The following is an 18,638-nucleotide window of genomic DNA, read 5'->3' as shown; positions in this document are numbered from 1 at the left end:
GACAATCCAGCTTGTCAAGTTCCTTTCGTTATTTGAAACAGCTCAATTGCTCCAAGCCTTGAAGATAAACATAACTACCCTTTATAATCAGATGTTCCCCAGCCTTTGTTTTCATTTCCTCATCCTATAAGGTAAAAGCTATCAATATCGTTCACCTTTGGGACAGATTTCAATTGCTCATTTCACAGAGGTCTAGATTGGATATATCTGTCCTGCTGGGAGGTGATGCAGTCAGTGGTTGTTTTAGGCTGGTTTCATTTAATATGGTATCACCAATCAGAATGCTGCAGACGCTGATTTACAATCTTATACGAACATGTGCTATCAGTGCGTTATGAAGAGGATTAATGTACATCCTGGAGTTTAGCCAAAGTGTGAAACCATTACAAGGAAAAGTATCATTTTTCAGCCCAGACAGAATTCTTAAGCATCTGTAGACCACAGAAATCGACTGACTTGCTATTTTTGTTCTTGAAATTTTTGCTGGCAGGTTACCAGCTTCTAAGAAAAACACTTCCAGGGATTTGTCTTATCCTTGGTGGTTTGACACTTAAATTGTATAATTAATCTTTGACATGCACAATACATTTTCAAGTATTTAATCATCACTTAGGGTAGTCAGGTCGGTCATTAACTGGAGTTAGTGCAGAAAGATGTTCTGCAGTGGTAAAATGAGAAGCTAACTATTCTCAGTAACCAAGCCATGCATGATTACTGCTCGGATAACACCTTACAGCCCAAATCATAATGATAAACTGCATTCTTTTCAACTGTAGCATTATGGTAAAAGTTACAACAAAATACTGTACAGGTCATGGTATCTTTCGAATGCATGCTTAATTTTGTCATAGTGTTTCATCCTGACAGGATGCCGCTAACTTGTAGTTCCACTCAATGGGAATGCTGCTTACAAGCCCCTAGTCTTCATTCGTGATGTGCAACATACCAAAGCCGAGAGGGAGATTCTATCAACAAATGTCTCATTGGATGAGATGTTAAACCTTTAAACCCGTCTGCTGTTCAGGGGGAATGTTAGGATCCCATGGCACGAGTCGAAAAGATAAGGGAGTTTTTCCCGGTGTCCCAGGCAACAATCCCCCAAATAAAACTGGTCACTCGCTCCATGGCTATTTCTGGGACCTTGCTGTGTGCAAATTGGCTGCATCGTTCCTCCACGAAATACATAGACACTGAACTTTACAGTACATCTGGTGAAGCGCTTTGGAGCGCTCTTCTGACATGAAAGGAGTTATACCAAATATGAGCTAAAATAACATCACTCCTAAATAACTCATGTTCAAATGTCATTTGATAATTTAAGGAGGGAAAGTACAACCTTATGTTGTTTTTGAGATTGCATGTTTCTGATCAAAAGAAAAATAAGAATTAAAAATAACTGCAGAAATAATTTTAAATAGCTGAAGAAAGCTAACTCCAAATGATTTGCAAACCAGAGTCCCACACCGGAATATATTTTTCCTGCTGGGAATTCTGTTCCTGATCTGTACCAAGATTTTGACTCATATTTATGTGTGTTTTTGATCGAAAGTAGATGTTTGAAAGTAAAAGGTTCTTCCTTTCTATATAAATCAGGAAGGTGCCATGTTAAATACTCAGTACACAAAAAAAAAATCCTCTGGATGCTCATGTGTGAGCCTAAATCAACAGACCTGGGAACTAGCGCACAGCAGTAGCAGACTGAAAGGTCACCCTTACACAAAGCAATATTGCCTTCCAAGTATTATGGGGAACAGTAAGCAGCTTATCGGAGAAGAAGACTTCGGGCAGAATAAATTACTCAGCAGAACTTTGTGCAAATGATTGATTCGAATCGAATCCCAATCGGTGCTTCGTTCTTGGAGCCCATAAAAGATCTCAGAAATACAGTATTTTATTCAAGAAAAATGGCAGTGACTTATTGATTGACTAAAACTAGACAGTTCTCCTTGGGTTCGAAGAACAGTCAACCAACAAGTCACTAAAACATCAAGATGAAACAAGTTAATGTCAAATTTGAGCCTCTTTTATATAATAGTAAGTTCCTTTAGTTTAGACAATTTATCTCTCAGGTCCATTGCCATCTGCTCCTCTTATTATAAACACACATGCATCTTCTAAACTCATTTCCCTTGCCTTATGCTATCTTTTCCTTAAATATAAATCGCTTTAATTTTTCTCCTGCCCTCTTCATTTAGTTGTCAAATAAAGTACGCTGATAACAGAAATCCTTTACTAAATATAGTGACTGTAATTACTAATGAAGTGGGATGACTGCACAATGGAATATACAGTTGAACTAAGATACTGTGTGTGGGCACCAGATTCAATGTAAATTTTCTATATCTGAAACTAGCATTGAAATTTCATGGTTTAACAACGCACTATATCATGGTGTAATGCAATTTGACCCAAGTTTAGCTCCTGGTTTCCTTCACAAAAGTAAGGCAAGATTGAAGGGAACAGGTTGCCAGGAAGGGTGGTTGAGCCCAGGGCACTGGATTCATTTATAACACAGCTTGATGCTGTGACGGGAACATGGTGGGATGGGTGCCTGGAGATCAGATGGGCCAAAGTGCCTTCTTCATCCAAACCAATCTTTTGATCTTGATTAGAGGGTTGATACATCTTGATACGAGTGGTGAGGGGAAGGAAATGTGATTACATTTCAGGGTTCTCTCACTCAACCACCAAAGCATCAGCGATCTGGGAACAGCCTGCTTTGTGAGTCAGCAAATGCCGTACGGAACAGGGCGAAGTCAGGAGGGCAGAAGTACATTTAAACCAGGGAGGGAAATAATCAACTTATTTTCATTTAAACTCACGAGTCAGAAAATAGCAAAAAAGTGCAAATTGGATCAAAATGAACATGATCGAAAGATTAGGTAGTATATTAAAACACTGCTGCTTTTGCCTACAAATGCACACTCACTACATTTATATCCTGCAAAGTACTTTGAGGCGTTTTCCTGTCGTGAAAGGCACTATATCAAATGTAACGATTATTTTCTTCTCATTATTATTATTATTATTATGCACAAGGCTTGCCTAGATCAAATCATCAAGCCAGTGTTCTTTTAAGACAAAGTCGATCTTCAACAGCTACCGTCACGATGGTATTCGTTCCCTTCCTCCCCCATTGAAACAAATGGGCATCGACATCTGACAAACTGTGGTAAGTCGCAGTCTTCTCCTGGCCCCCACCGCTGTGCCCTCGTGGCCAAGCTAGCAGCAGAGAGTTTCATTGTTTGTTATACGCTGTACAGCCACACAAAGCACTTCGCCAGAGGCTCCTGATCCGCTCTTTATAACTGGAACACCTGCCCAAAGTATTGCTGGAAGACGCAGCACACTCGGTTTGCGTTTATTTTTTGGTTCCTGGGTGGACGCCGAATTAAACCTGACCTGCTTTTCAAAGTGTACAGCATTCATCTGCTTTATGTTAAAATAACAGCTCGTAAAATCTCAGCTACTTGAGCTACTTGCTGCAATAGCATTTTGTCGGTAATATCATTGCCTCGCAGAGCAGGCTCACACTTTGCACCAAGTCCGTTCTTCCGCAAGTAACTGTCAGATGGTGGTGTCTTGACAGAGATTCTCTTGCGATTTGCAATGCATTACAACGCTTAATATTTTCAGCTGATACATTTACTTTTCTCTCGGTGGGTCTGATTACCATTTCTCTCTGAGCTGGAAATTCTAACCGACCTTTCCCTAAAATAATCCTCCCGAGAGGAGATTTGAATTCACAATATGAAACATCAACCCTAACTATTCCCCATTGCTTTTTATTAAGCTGCTGAATCAGCAGTTACATTTTCAGGTGTTCCAACTTTCATGGCCTGGATTCAGCGTTCACTAAGCCCGACCTTTCTTGCACCGTGTAGTGATTTACTCAAGATAAAATCTCTTAAGAACAAACCATAGTGATGTTCTGCCCTTAAAAGATAGTGAAATTCTAGAGAACTGTCTGCAAAATTTCTCAGTCTAATTACAGGAGAGTAACTTATGGAGCCTACGTCTTCTAGGACCAATACCGGCCACGCTGCTTGTCTCTTTCATTGGATTCCTTGTTTATATACCTCTTCTTCCCCTTTTCCTTTGTTTGGCATCCAAACCCGCCATTGTGAAGCACACCGAGATGTTATTCTATGTGAAGGGCGCGATACAAATACAATGTTATATAATAGCCAAGAAGCTTGCATGATAGCTGCACCACTGTGATTTTGAAAATTTCCATCTCTCAGTAAGAAATATTGCATTGATCCACTAATACGTCCATGAACAGCACTTCTTTGAAATGTTACTGGAGAATCTTTCCATTTGATACAGTGCCTCATCACTTCATTGAGTCATCTCAAAAGTGTTTCACAGAATATATTGTAAAGTGGATTGACTGTATTTTGTGGCTGAGACGCAGCAGCCAAATGCGCACAGCAGTGTCCCACAAAATCACTTTCCGTAGGGGATAATTAAACATATTAATAATAATCATTCCATCTCATATTGCACTTTTCGTGTCAGGAGAATGTTTTAAATTGCTCTGCTTGACTTACCTTAAAGGGCACCAACTGTGTGCTTTATAGGTGAACAAAACTAACTCGAATTATAACATACTTGAGATTTATTTCATTTTTCACACCTCAACACTGTGCGTCCTGTACAGTGTACAGTACTAGAGTTGGAAGCTTTACAGCTGTAGGTTTGTAAAGTACGGGGGTGGGGGAGGAAAGCACATACTCACTATGAACCTTGATCGATCAACTCAGCCTGACAATTTAAATAAATAACACAGCGAAGACCTCAGCAAAAGTTCACAGACCTCTCTCTTATAACATACATGCATGCTACCGCCAGGGAGGTGAAAGATGAACTAGATGGACCTTGGTCTTTTTTCGTCTAGCATTTCTTATATTCTAATGTTATAAAGTACACTCAGTCATTTGCAGACAATCAGCTGCCCTCTTGCCTCACACCTTTAAAAAAAGCAATGCTAGAATGCCCATTTACGGTCACACACATTTAAAGAAAACAACAAGGTTTGTCAGACCATTTCCATTTCATTGATACTTTAGAGCTGTAGTTTGATGATTCACAGCACGATCCTGTTCATACTATGGTTTGTGAGTGTTTACCTGTATCCACATTGTCAGGTCCAGTTAAAGCTCATCACGTAATCAGTGGCGGTAAAGGGTTGACAGCCGTGGAGACAAGTTTAGAGAGGGGGATAATTGTAAATACTGAAATGCTGCAGCAGCTAGGGGATGGTGGGGGAAGGCACTATGGATTTACAGATGTTAATTCTTTCTCTTCAGTGCAGCTTTGCTTATTGATTTTTTTAAATTCAGTAAATATCATATAGCCTACAGTAACACATTGCAGCCAGTGAGGAACTGCCATCCACAGACATCGAGCATATGATGTCATTGGAATTCCTCGGTTGAATTGCAGCTTTGTGATTTCCTGCCTTAACCCAAGTCTCTTAGCCTTCATTTCGAATTCAATCCGGGGAGCATTCAACAGTTCACCTCATATTTTTTGGCATGAAAGAAAAAGCTTCGTCTAAAGGTCTGGTGTTAAAAGTTTTGTCGAGGATCTCAATGCTTGTTTACAAAAACTAGAAAAACAACTGATGCTAATTGTGCCAGACTCTTCCCTTGCGAGCTTTTCTGTCACTACACTGCTGATACCGATGTGTGTTGTGTCAACATTTCCTTCCCTTCTCATACAAATAGGATCAGCATCACATGAAAATCAGGTGGCTGAGGTTTCTCTTAGTCATCTACGTGGCTAACAGCTGCAAAGCTACAAGATATTTCTTTTTTTTGATCAAAACTCGAATACTTTACTATAGAGTGAAAAACATCTTGCAGAAATTCATTCCGTATCTACATAATAATAATATAATCCTTGCATTTGATATAGCGCTTCTCACGTCTTCTCAACATCTCAAAGTGCTTCACAGAATATACTGTAAAGTGAATTGTAAAGTATATTTGTGGGCAAAACGCAGCAGCTAATTGCGCACAGGAGTGTCCCACAAACTGTTGTGGATTGAGTGACCAAATTATTTTTAATTGTTTTTCTTGAGGCATTATTATCAGGCGTGTGGAGTAAGGAAACTTGCCCAAGGTTTTGCCCTGCTGGGAATCGAACCCAGGTCTCTCACTTGCGAGGCGAGTGCTCTAACCAGTGAGCTACAGGACTCCATCTAAAATCTAAATCTGATTCCCACTCTGAGAGAACACAGCCTTATGCATCCTACCTTCTCTACCCCACTTGCACATTAGTAAGAATAATCCTAATCATCCTTACATCTGGTAATGGCCCCTTTCACATCAGAAGAGCTTCCCAAATCGCTTCAGAGGATATCCCATAAAGCAAAGTGACGGTGTGTTTTTGTGGGCAAATGCGGCAGCCAATTTGCACACAACAGTGTCCCACAAACAGCTCTAAAGTGAATGACCAACTTTATTTGAGGGATTGTTGGCCAAGACCCTGGCGGAACCTCAAAGTGTCAGCCTGGCTCAGCTGGTAGTGCTCTCGTCTTGGAGTCAGAAAGTTGCTGCTCAAGCTCCACATAGGGACTTTGAAATGATAGTCTAGGCCAGTGGTGGCCAACCTATGGCCCATGGGCAGGAAGTGGCCGTTGGGCCGTTTGAGTACTTCTTGGTCTATTTATGCAATAAATCAAGAAATATTCATTTGAGAAAATGTATTTTATTGGCCGACCATAAAGGTTGGCCAGCACTGGTCTCGGCTGACACTCCAATTCAGTGCCGGGGGAAAAAAAATCAAGGATTCCGGTTGCCACTTGCACACTATAAAGTATCCTATTAAATGTAAGGATTTATTATTATTTATCAGTAACTTTTCTTGTAGCAATAAAGTGTTTTATTTTGAAACTAGTTAGTAAACACAGGATGTTCAGCACCAGTGTTGAGGGACTGTCAAGATCATGTTGTTTCACTGAAAACTGACATTTCCACACCTCAAAAGAGGAGGGAAAAGGCCAGTTGAGCCATAAAGGCCATAAAGGCTTAAAGGCCATTATGGAGGAATTTTTATTATTAAATGCAAAGATTATTATAATGATTATCTAGAGACATTATTAATCAGAGCTTCCACATTCATTGTATATATGCAGAGACAGACAGTTGGTGTTTCGGTTTGCCAGCCAGCACAGGAGGCAAATTCCACAACACACTAGAAATGGCATTAGCGGAGAGCTGGTGACCTGAAGTCAACCATATTTGAGAGTTCCAGAAGTTAAACAGCTGATTTGTAGGTTATCAGGTCACCATCAATGTCACTTCCTTCAGGCTGTGAAAACAACTCAACATACGTTATAATGAAGCATCTTTTAGAGGGATTCTATGGCATAAGGGAGAAAGAAACTTGGCTGTGGGAGGCACCATTCCTAAATTAATATACAAAATGGAAATATTAGAAAAAAAAGTAAGGACTGTATCTTTTTAACCCATTTTCCAACCATCCAGCCTTCATCATAAACAAGACAGATTTCCTCACACAGAATCAATACACTAACTGAGTTCTCAATTTCTATCTTTACCTACAGTGTTTGGCTTTGGCTTGAAGAGGCAATTCTTCCATAATAAAAAAAACTGTAACTGTATGTGGGTCAGAGCATTTGCACTCTCCAGATGGCCCTTCATGGAAATTTCTTTTTTGAAAGCTGGCAGGAAATCATTTTTGCGTAAGGGAGTTAGTCATGTAACACCCAGCGATTTTTAATCCAAAGTGAATCCACTGCCTGTCCACTTGTCTCGGAGATTCTCATGGGCAAGTGGTTGCACATCTTGCATGCTCATGCTGGCATGACCATGGATATGCAGGCACAAGTGGTATGTTTCGTGTTGAGTATCACAACAAGTGAAAGGATCGCCAGGTACAGAAAAGCAAAAACCCGTTTCATTTAAAATACAGTAGAAAATTGGTAAAGAAAAGTGGTGATGATTGGTGCAGATGCAGATCATTTATAATAATGATCCTTAGATTTTGTACAGCATCTTCCACGTCGGGAGGCCAACATCACATGGAAATTTCCTTGCTTCAGGAATGGAATAAGCACTGTCTCCCTGGAGGGACACACTCTGATTACCTAATTCCGGAGGGCATTAGGTGCAGGTTGGCTAGAATCTAGGCTTTGGGACCCCAGAGTGTGTGTGGGCTACTGTTGGAGTCGAACCAGCTTACTTTTCTTTTTCTGTTAAAGGAATCCTGTAGAAAAACTGCTGCATTTTATACCCCTCAATGTCCATGCATGATACTAGCAATTACCAAGTGTGGCCCTTAAAATTAATAGCTCCCAAAAAGGAATCCTGCTGGGCAAACAGCTGCCTCGTGTTATTTCCCAGCATTTCATCTGGTCAGATGTGCTATCATTTACCCAGCTTTTAATTACACATCTGGTGCCACATTATCAATCCTTTGAGAAAAGAAGCACCATTAAAAAGAGGTTGTCAATTGACAGCGTGTCTTGTAAGACACTTTACCAGGATTGCAAATAAAGGTGTGGACAGTAACACTGACACAGCAGATTTATCATAGAATCGTCGAAATGTACGAGGTGATAGGAGGCCATTCACCCTATTTTTTCGTGTCAGTGTTTGCTTCTCTGAGAAGCAATCATTCCTAATCCCAACTCCCTGCTCTATCCCCGTACCCACTTGTACCTTTCATCTGTGTAATTCTGATCATGATGGGTTTTACAATATATAAACATTTCAACATGACACAAAGGAGTCATGTTGCAGCAGATATCAGGTATGTTGCTGAATAAACTTACGCCAATGGTTTATATAATAGTCTTAGCATATCATTTTAGAGTTGGGTACATCCAACTTCAGCAAACCACACACATACAGAATAACATCATTAATTCAATGACTTTTTCAAAACAAGAAATGATTGCTGAATGCATGAAAGCATTTGTTTATAATGATCCAATTTGAATAATGATAATAAACCTTGCATTTGATATAGTGCTTTTCACGTCTTCTCGACGTCTCAAAACACTTGATAGAATCCATATCCAGAATCTGGGGATTGATGAATGAAGGTGATCAGGCACCACAAGCTATTTAGACAATTGTATGGGTCGTGGGGCGTTCCCATTAATCACAAGCCCTTGAAGTCAAAACCATCTAAAAGAATCACTGGTCAATTCTTCCACAGCAACAATTTTTTTTGGGAGGTTTTAACCAATTGTGTCAAATGTGATGTTGTTCCTGAGCTTGCCCGTAAGACTAACATTTTCTTTAGCAAAACCTGAGATAATCTTGTAGGGGTTTGCCAACTGAATTACAATTGCCAAATTCGTATCTCATTTAAAAAAAATTTAAGCCTGAAAAAACAAAGAACATACAATCTTTGTGTGTCTTGATTAGGTTTTTTTTGTTGTCCCTTTTGCTAAACAAGCAGGAAGTTACGGTTAGTACAGCAAATACTGGGAGAGGCGCTTCAAACATGTACACAACTTTTCTGAACTTAAGACAAGCATTGATGAAGAACTCTGTGATACTTTTAGTATGATATTTAACCGGACCATTAAACAGAATTAAACATGACTAAATATTCAGTGCAAGTATCGTTTGGCATTGTTCATCAACTTAAAAATAGTAATGTCAGATGCTATCAAAAGCTTACGGATAGCAGCTCAAGTATCACTGACTACAATACTCCAGAACTATGGCAACAATGATCAACTTTGGCCAATCTACAATTAATGTAACGTATGCACTGAGGTAAATGCTGACTAAAATGTTCCATGACACGATTAACATGCTATGTTACAGGATTTGAACTGTCTGATCTCTGAGCGCAAGTGATTGGAGAGAAGATAAAGGCAAAGCCGTCAACTTACTCATAGTACTCTGCAGCTGGTGTGATTTTATGTTTTGAATACTTGGTTATATTTCCAAATATTGAGTCATTGAGGAGCTTTGGGTCAGTGCAGTTTTGAGTGTTCCAAACGTTATTGCAGTTTGCCCATGGAAGGTCCATTGTGAATGAAGAGATGAGATAGTACAGAGACCAGGCTATGATGACATTATAGTAAAACCCAACATACAGGGCTATTAGTATCACAGCGTAGCCCACACCTATAAGAAAAATTATTGTTAGTCATTTAATTTCTAGCAATAGCGTTAAGATTCACAATCCATTACAGAACACAACAAGCGGGACTATGTTTTGTTTCTGTCTAGTTGATACACACAGCTTAAAGCGTTCATCTATACAAAATTAAGTGGAGCATTTTTAAGACGTATTTCTAATAGCCAGGAAGGTTAGTCCTAAAATTTAGATATTCTCTAATGTAACAATGAAAAGAACCCCAATAGGTGTCAATATTTCCATCTGAAATGATCACAAGAGAGGTGCAGGTGAGGCAAACGCTTTGATCTCATCCTTCCAGAATACCCACCCTATGTGCCATATTCCCATTGCATCATCGAGCCGTTTTCTAAATAACCGTAGGCCATTTTGGAAAATGTGCGATAAAACACCCAACTTTCCCCTATAAACAACTCGAGTGAAGTGTGTTTAGAAGTTTGAGGGGTGATCAGATTAAGGTGTTTAAAATAGTAAAGGGATTCGATAGGGCAGCTACAGAGAAACTATTCCCTTTGGTGGTGGAATCCAGAACGAGGGGGACATAATCTTAAAATTAGAGCTAGGTCTTTTAGGAGTGAAATCAGGAAGCTTTCTTTTTTTACGCAAAATGTAGTGGAAAATTGGAACTCTCTCTGTCTCAAAAGGACGCTGAGTCCATTCAAATTTTCAAGACTGAGGTGAATAGATGTTTGTTAGGTAAGGGATACGGGGCAACGGCAGATAATTGGAATTGAGGTACAGATCAGCCATAATCTGATAGAATGGTGGAACAGGCACAAACAACTGAACGGCCAACTCCTGTTCCAATGTTCCTATGAGTTTCTCTGTTGTTGGGCTAATCAGAGATCTTGTGCTTACGATAGCACCTGAGGAATCTGTTGCCACCCAGTTTTGTGCTTACACCAGAAAGTTTGTCTATGACTGCAGAAAGAGGTTTCTAGGTGTAAAGTCAGCACAAGAGGAAACACTGAACAGTGTGTCAGATGTGTTGTTGCAATGCTTATTAACGCATATTTGTAGGTAATAATAACAATAATAATCCTTGCATTTGACATAGCGCTTTTTCATGTCTTCTAGACGTCTCAAAGTGCTTCACTGAACATATTGTAAAGTGAATTGATTGTATATTTGTGGGCAAAACGCGGCAGCCAAATTTGCCCAAGGTTTCGCCCTGCCAGTTATCAAACCCAGGTCTCTTGCTCGCGAGGCGAGTGCTCTAACCACTGAGCTACAGGACTCCCTAAAACAATTGCGTAATGACTCCCTAAAACAACAGCACTTTTTGTTTGCGCTTCATATAAACAGCCCTTTTTTTAAAAAAACAATTTCCTTTGGTGGTGGAACCCAGAACGAGGGGGGCACAATCTTAAAATTAGAGCTAGGCCATTTAGGAGTGAAATCAGGAAGCTTCAAAAGAAGCTCTCAATGCTGCCAATTCCTTTTTGAAAATAACTACAGATTTTTTTCCACATTAATCTTGGTGGTGGGGGGGGGGGAGGTGCATGCATTCCTTACACAAAAATAACACACTGGCCTATTAACGATTCTTTATTCACATAGCACTTGAAAACTGGTTTCACCCCTTATGTTGATGGAAAAAATGTGGGAGAGAGAATTGGAATTCCTGTGACTAAAGCGGTTCTGGCAGCAATTTTTTTTTGATGTGGCTACTTTGTGCGCAAAAGGGGCTAAATATTCATTGAGGTTCCATTGCACGTACAAATCGTGCCGAAATTTGTGTGTCCAAGAGGTGTTTTTTCATTTTCAGTGAAATTGAAACAAAAAGACACATCACAAAATATGGTAAAAAGTAAAAATAACGATGCATAGTGAGTGCATAGTTGTCACTTTCATTCTCTCCATCGGCACTATGAATGTCACGAAAAGGTGCACATCCCACAACTCACCCTCTCTAAAGTATTACTTTTCTCACAACAAAGCATACCCTCGTTGTCTGGAACTGGGCAACTGAAAAGGCTGCAAATGCAAAGAAGAGTCTTCCTCTGCTCTGTCCCGAACGGTGCACCTTAAGCCTGACTTCAAAAGTGCATTCCCCACCTTAAGTAAATGTTCTCAAGACCCATCTTTCAAAGCCCTCCTCTTCGACAGCACCTCTGGTGACATTTCTACTCCTACCCTCCCTGCCCTCTACTCCTGCTGACCCCATTAGAGAAGAGCTACTTTTATCCCATCTGTCTGGGCTGCACCTGAATCCAAGTGCCATAGTGGAAGAGCGATAAACAGATTACATTAATGTCACCATTGCTACCCAGAAAAAAACCTATAGGCTTATCCTATAGGCACCTGCTACAGGCACCTGCTGAAATTACAATTTTATCAACAGGATTTATTCCAAGATTCTTTACAAACATTTCCCCGAGGTAACATTTTTAGAAAATGTCCTCAACAATTAATTAACAATTAACAGCTATTAATTCCTTAAGTGCATGCTTTGACCTAAATCAAATTATATTGCAAGCACACCAAGAGATGTGGACTCTGTATAGAATTAGGACAAACTTGTTTTTCTAAGAAAAAAAGTATGCTCTAAGTAAAATCTGTGATTGATAATAGAAAACAATAATAATCCTTGCATTTGATATAGCGCCTTATCATGTCTTTGTGTCGTCTCAAAGCACTTCACAGAACATACTGTAAAGTGAATTAACTGTACTGTTTGTGAGCAAAACTATTTATCAGATTTATAATAGAAAATAGCTGGTTTATCTGACAGGTAATTTCTGCTTTTGGGATGCCAGTGTTATTTACATATTTAAGTCACAAAATCAAGAATAAGATGCCAGACCCTTAGAATTTAACTTAATGATGTGTAACCAGATATGAAAACTTCCGGTCTAAACGTTTCAGTGACTTTGCTTAAAAAGAAACAGTGCCACAACCTGAATATGCAAACAGTGATTATCTTGAACATGCAAAAAGTATATACATCTTCTACTGGTATAAATAACACCCCACCTTTGAAGATGGGGCAGATTTTCCAGACAGTAGCAGCACCCTCTCGGTTGTACTGTCCCAATGCTAGCTCCATGTAAAACAAGGGCATTCCAGCGATTAACAGAAAGAACAAGTAAGGGATGAGGAATGCACCTATAAATAGGGAGAAGAGCAGACTGAATGGAGAATAAAAATCCACAGAATCAAATGGTGTTTCATTCATTATGTGGCAAGTCATTATATGGCTAAACGCTACTTAATCTAGGCCTAGGTCATGGATGGGGTAAGAGTTCACTGATGAAAAGCAGGAGCCAACTAACCAGAGAAGCATTGGGCAACAGTTTCAACTCCACATGTCTCAAAGCCTGCGGAAAACTGGAGCAGTTTTGTCCTGTAAACCCCCACAGGGGGGAGTATTGGCGAGACAACCAAAAACACCATGAGCGAACTTTTTCTTACCGATTTCTCGGTTAGATTCCGATCACTTTGTCGGGTGCCAAAGGGGAAGATTGCTGCCGCCTGAACAGCTATCTGTGAGTTTACTGACAAACTGACTGATGCTCAAAATATATATTTTTTTTTGGGAAAGAAAATGTCAGTGTGAAGCATATTTACTGGTCGATCGGTGTAACCTGCTGTGCACTTACTGAAATCAAACTGTGTTATGCTCACACTGACAACACATGCCATGTACCACAGGGGATGGGGATGGGGATGGGGAGGGGAACTAAGACAGTGTACGCAGTGCCTTTGACAAGTCTGTCACACAGCACTAATTTGACCTGTACTGGAGATTACAGCTGTAAAACTGTCTCTGGGAAGAGAGAGAGAGAGAGAGAGAGAGAGAGAGATAGAGATAGAGAGTGGAAAATAGGCAAAACCAAGGGTTTGGCAAAAAAAAAAAACGTTGCAATGCAAATCCTACACTCCACAGATAAGAAGCAATCCATCCGTTTTTCTTTCAGACATTTAAAAAAAAATCTATTGCATTAAAATACATTAAAAAAAAGAGGTGTGTGTGTGGTGGGGGGGAGAGGGGGGTAATAAAACTAAAGCCACCGGTTGCGAGTGTGTGTGAGTGTGTGTGTGTGAGTGAGTGTGTGAGTGTGAGTGTGTGATCCACGTCGGAAAAAAACGTGGAGCGCGAGTTCAGAAAGTAAAGCCAAAGCGAAGTCAAAGTCAAAAGTCAAGACGGGGGACTCACCGCCTCCGTTCTTGTAGCAGAGGAAAGGGAACCGCCAGACGTTGGCCAAATCCACCGCAAAGCCAACCACCGACAGCAAGAAGTCGATCTTCTTACCCCAAACCTCTCTGCCCACATCCTTGTCCTCGGTGGAGGGGCACTGGGCAGAGGCGCCGCGGACCAGAGCCGCGTTCGTGTACTGAACGCCGTTGCGTTCCTTCACCAAAATCAGCTCCACTTCCCTCTTCTCCAGGTCGTTACACTCTCTTAGGGGACCAACAGACAGCAGCTTGGGGTCGGAGTGGACTGTCTTACTCATTGCTCCCGAACAAGTGAGGATGAGTGAGTGAGTGAGTGTGTGTGTGTTATGTGTGTGTGTGTATATTGGGTGCAATCTGAATTAAGCACATACAGAATTCACATAGAGAGAGAGGGAGAGAGAGGGAATTGCACACAGCTAATAGCAATCCAGACACACAGCCTCACTGATGGAGCAAGTTCTTCTCATGCGTTGTTCTGCTGTGGAGACACACACACACACACACAGAGAGAGAGAAAAAAAAGGAAAAAATTGAAAACAGTTGTGAGTTACTCAGCTTTGCCTCTCCACAGAAAACATCATTGCATGTAGGAGGAGGAGAGGGAGGGAGAGAGAGGGAGGGAGGGAGAGGGGGGAACCACAGTTCAGAAGATTTAGAGGACTGGGGGATGGAAGAAGAGATGATTCTTGTCGACCTGAAGCCAATCTTTTGAAAGCAAAAGTATTTTTTTTGGACTCCGGTGGAAGTTTGTGAGACACTGAGCTACAGGCGATGCTAAATGCGAGGTTTTAAATCAGGTTCCACTCTCTTCACGTGGTTTGAAGTGAGTATTTTGCCAAACACTGCCACCACTTGACCTCTGCTTCTTTCTGAACCTGTATCCTGCTGCGATTTCTCTTGAGTCGGATATTTCTGCAGAGGCGTGGTTTTCTCTTTTTATTTTGGGGGGTGGAGGGGGATGAATCCAAAAAAAAGAAACCCACGAAATGTAACCATGACATTGTTAAAACAATAATGCAAAACCACAAAGAAATCACTTTAAAAAGAATTAGCCACTCAATTGCAGAAACCAATTTGTTTCAGCAGCTTTCAGAGTTTTACATTTTCCACCCTCTTTCTGTGTAGGGTCACCAGGTCTGGTCAGAGTGAACCAATTCTGTATGTTTAATGCAAGTTTGAAATACAATTGACCACATTTTCTGTTCTATTCTCTTATTCGTTTCTCATCACCTTCATATTTGGAACAGAAATGCTCTCCAGTCCCCGAAGGGTTAATCGGTTTGACTCTTAAAGGCTGGTAATCCACAATTTCAGTGATAAAAGTATTTAAAGGTTCCCGGCCTTTCCTACACATCCTCTGGTAACAATCTGTGTTAAAGTTCCTAACGTGATAAAGTTACGTGTTTTCATCTTTAAATAATTACGAGCGAATAAATCCTTGAGTAAGTGGTGCCAATGCACAGAGATCAGATACACCTAAAGCTCCCCTACAATACAGAACGGCTCTTCTTTTCATGAAACAGATTTCCAACAGAAACACCTTTGAAGCACAAATCAAACAAAATTAACTTCACTCTATAGACGATGTACATGGATGTGAAGCTGCTGGTCACCTAACCAGAAACATACAAAGTTTCTGGAAATGGAGGAGTTAGGAATTTGTCCATCAAATGCCAGTATGCCATCATGTTAGCAGGTTATTCCACAAGGCCACAGTGTGTTACAGACAGCGGGAGTCGGTGTGGCTCATTTGGTAGCACTCTCGCCTCTGGGTGAGAAGCTTGTGGGTTTAATCCCTAGTTTGAGACTTTGAGCTCATAGTCTGTGTGCTGGGAGAGGCACCATCCTTTGGACCAGATGTTTAACTGAGGTCTCATGTGACTGTTTCCCCTGACATTCATATCATGGCTGTGTGTGGGATGTTGCTGTCACAAAGTGGTTGCCAAGTTTGCCTACATATACACAGTCACTAAACATTACAAAAGCTTTCTGAAGGGCTTTGGGGCATTCTCGATGACAAAGGCATTATAGCAAGGTCAAGGATTATTGTTATAATAAATATTTACTGCAAATCTACTTTCTTAGGTAGGCAACCAGAAGGGTGAAAGACTTTCTATTCAGTTGGGTTTCACTTGAATTATTCCTATGCACATAATGTGGAAATGTTCATGATTTTAAATGTTCCACCATGCATTGCTTAGTCAAATAGCAAAAGGGTTCCATTTGCAGATGTCATTGGCCCCATTGACTGTTCTTATTAACACTCAACATCTAAGTGATGAAAATGTACACACATAATAATAGACACATGCCCTCTCTCCAAATGTTAAAGGCACATGAAATCATTAGACGTGATTGATTAAACTGAATATATGCTGCTACAGCTCAATGCCTCTATTACAACAAATAGACACTTGCAGACGTGACTAACAAAAGCAAAATCTGGATTTCCCTTTATCGGATCACGGACTCTGTTGATGTAGCTTTCTTTAGGTGCTTATCAGAACCCTCGGTCACAGATAAGTAGACATTACAAGATTGCCCACAGATAGGTACTGAATTCTTTTAGAACTCGTTTTGTCACCTTAAAGAGGTATTGCAGTAAAAAAAATATTTGGCCCTTTGGATAAAATTAATGATTCAATATAGAATTAACCATGTTTCAATGTTGCAGTTGAACTGTTCAGTGCAACCCACGTTTTCTAATGCTGTTGGGATCAAGACCTCCAACATTCACAATGGATTAACACCTGTGTTCCTGCTCCAGTGTAACACAAGGATACAGTACAACAATAATTCATATTTATACAGCAATCTTCACATAGACTAACATCTCAGAGCATCAGAGTGGCAGAGTTGGACGCCGAGCTAGGAGAAAGGGGACATGGGTGGTGATTATAAGTATGGTCAAAGAGGTAGGTTTTAAAGGGGGATTTGAAAATAGTTACAGAGGAGGAAAGGAGGAGCGACAGAGGCAGAGAGTTCCAGACATTAGGGACATAATGACTGAAAGTTTGGCCAATGATGGTGGTGGATCTGAGAGGCACAGCAGCCCTGAGCTGAACGTAAGAGGAGAGGGATACGAGGAGATCAGAGAAATAGGGAGCTGCTGGAGCATGAAGAGATTCGTATGTGAGACTGAGAATTGTGAAGTCAATTCTTTCAGAGCCTGGAGAGGATTGGGGTGATAGGCATGCGGAGTTTGGTGGGTAAGGATGCGGGGAGAGTGTTTTGGATGTGCTGGACCATGTGGAATGTGGAACTGCAGATACCAGTGACAAGTGTATTTGAGAAGTCAGGGCAGGAGGTGTCAAAAGCAGAAGTGAGGGCATATAATGTCAGAAACATTGTGACACGCATCGATTTACTTCAACAATAAGCCTGGGCACTCTGACTACTCCGAATTCCATAAAAAAATGACAAACTGCTCTATTCATATTGACAAATATGAGAAGCCCAGCAACCATGAAGGATCGCATGAATATGTGGTGAGGATTTCCAAATTCAGAGAAAACAAAGCATTCAGAATGTTTGGTAACTAACACAGAGCTAAGATAAGTACAATGTATGAGAGAACCAGGGTCAGTGTGAGCAATCAGCTTCACAATAAACTACACAATGGAGCAAAACATCTTTTGTGTTGAAGGATAGTGGTTTGATTTGCTAACCCAAACAGGAAGAACCAAAGGAACCGCAACATTCTTTCTCCGCAAAAGCTGGATTCAAATTACATTGAATTTCAATCCTTCAATACAGTACATTGTAAACGCTTGTTATATGTTTGAAAAATATTTTCACAAGTTATTTTGCAACAAAGAACCTTTTTTTTCCCCATTTAAATCAGGAATTGTTACTGTTGGAAACTGAGTAATTTGCTGAAAAGGAGAAAAATAAAAATGTCTCTGAGCTGGTATTAGCAAGCATCTTATTTCAACACTGGGGGTGGTTTGAAGCAACATGAGCTTGTAGATTGAAAGTCTCATTCAACTACCTGCTGTCATGAACTTAAATGTACAGTATTTGGTTAGACTCCAGGTATTTCTTAGAAGGTATGAGTTTCCAGGACACTGTTTAGTCAATTGGTAATCTTACTCAGAAAATTCCCAGAGGGACAGTTAGTGAAATGGAAATGGCAACTGAGCATTCTCTTATGAGATTGGGGTTTGGCAGATTGTTGGAGCATTGAATAGTCCCTCCAAAACAACAAAAATAATAAATTGGTCATTTTCAATCCACGACTGTTTGTGGGACATTGCTGTGCGCAATTGGCTGCCGCGTTTCGCCCACAAATATACGGTCAATTCACTTTACAGCATATTCTGTGA

General features: G+C 40.5%; 1 protein-coding gene across 1 annotated transcript in view; it reads right to left on the bottom strand.

Annotated features, from left to right (window-relative positions):
• slc6a2 (solute carrier family 6 member 2) overlaps nt 1–14,628 on the bottom strand; it is a 39,762-nt gene extending 25,134 nt beyond the window's left edge. The window contains exons 1-3 of the mRNA XM_007889489.2: nt 14,294–14,628; nt 13,111–13,242; nt 9,884–10,121 (exon numbers count right to left, since the gene is read on the bottom strand). Coding sequence (XP_007887680.1) covers nt 9,884–10,121; nt 13,111–13,242; nt 14,294–14,591 — 668 coding nt within the window. The 5' untranslated portion in view covers nt 14,592–14,628. The remainder of the gene's footprint in view (nt 1–9,883; nt 10,122–13,110; nt 13,243–14,293) is intronic.
• Between the last annotated feature and the right edge of the window lie 4,010 nt (nt 14,629–18,638).

This window comes from Callorhinchus milii, unplaced genomic scaffold, assembly GCF_018977255.1.
Source record: "Callorhinchus milii isolate IMCB2004 unplaced genomic scaffold, IMCB_Cmil_1.0 Scaffold14, whole genome shotgun sequence".
In the NCBI taxonomy this organism is placed as follows: domain Eukaryota; kingdom Metazoa; phylum Chordata; class Chondrichthyes; order Chimaeriformes; family Callorhinchidae; genus Callorhinchus; species Callorhinchus milii.
This window is presented reverse-complemented; position numbering and strand designations above follow the sequence as displayed.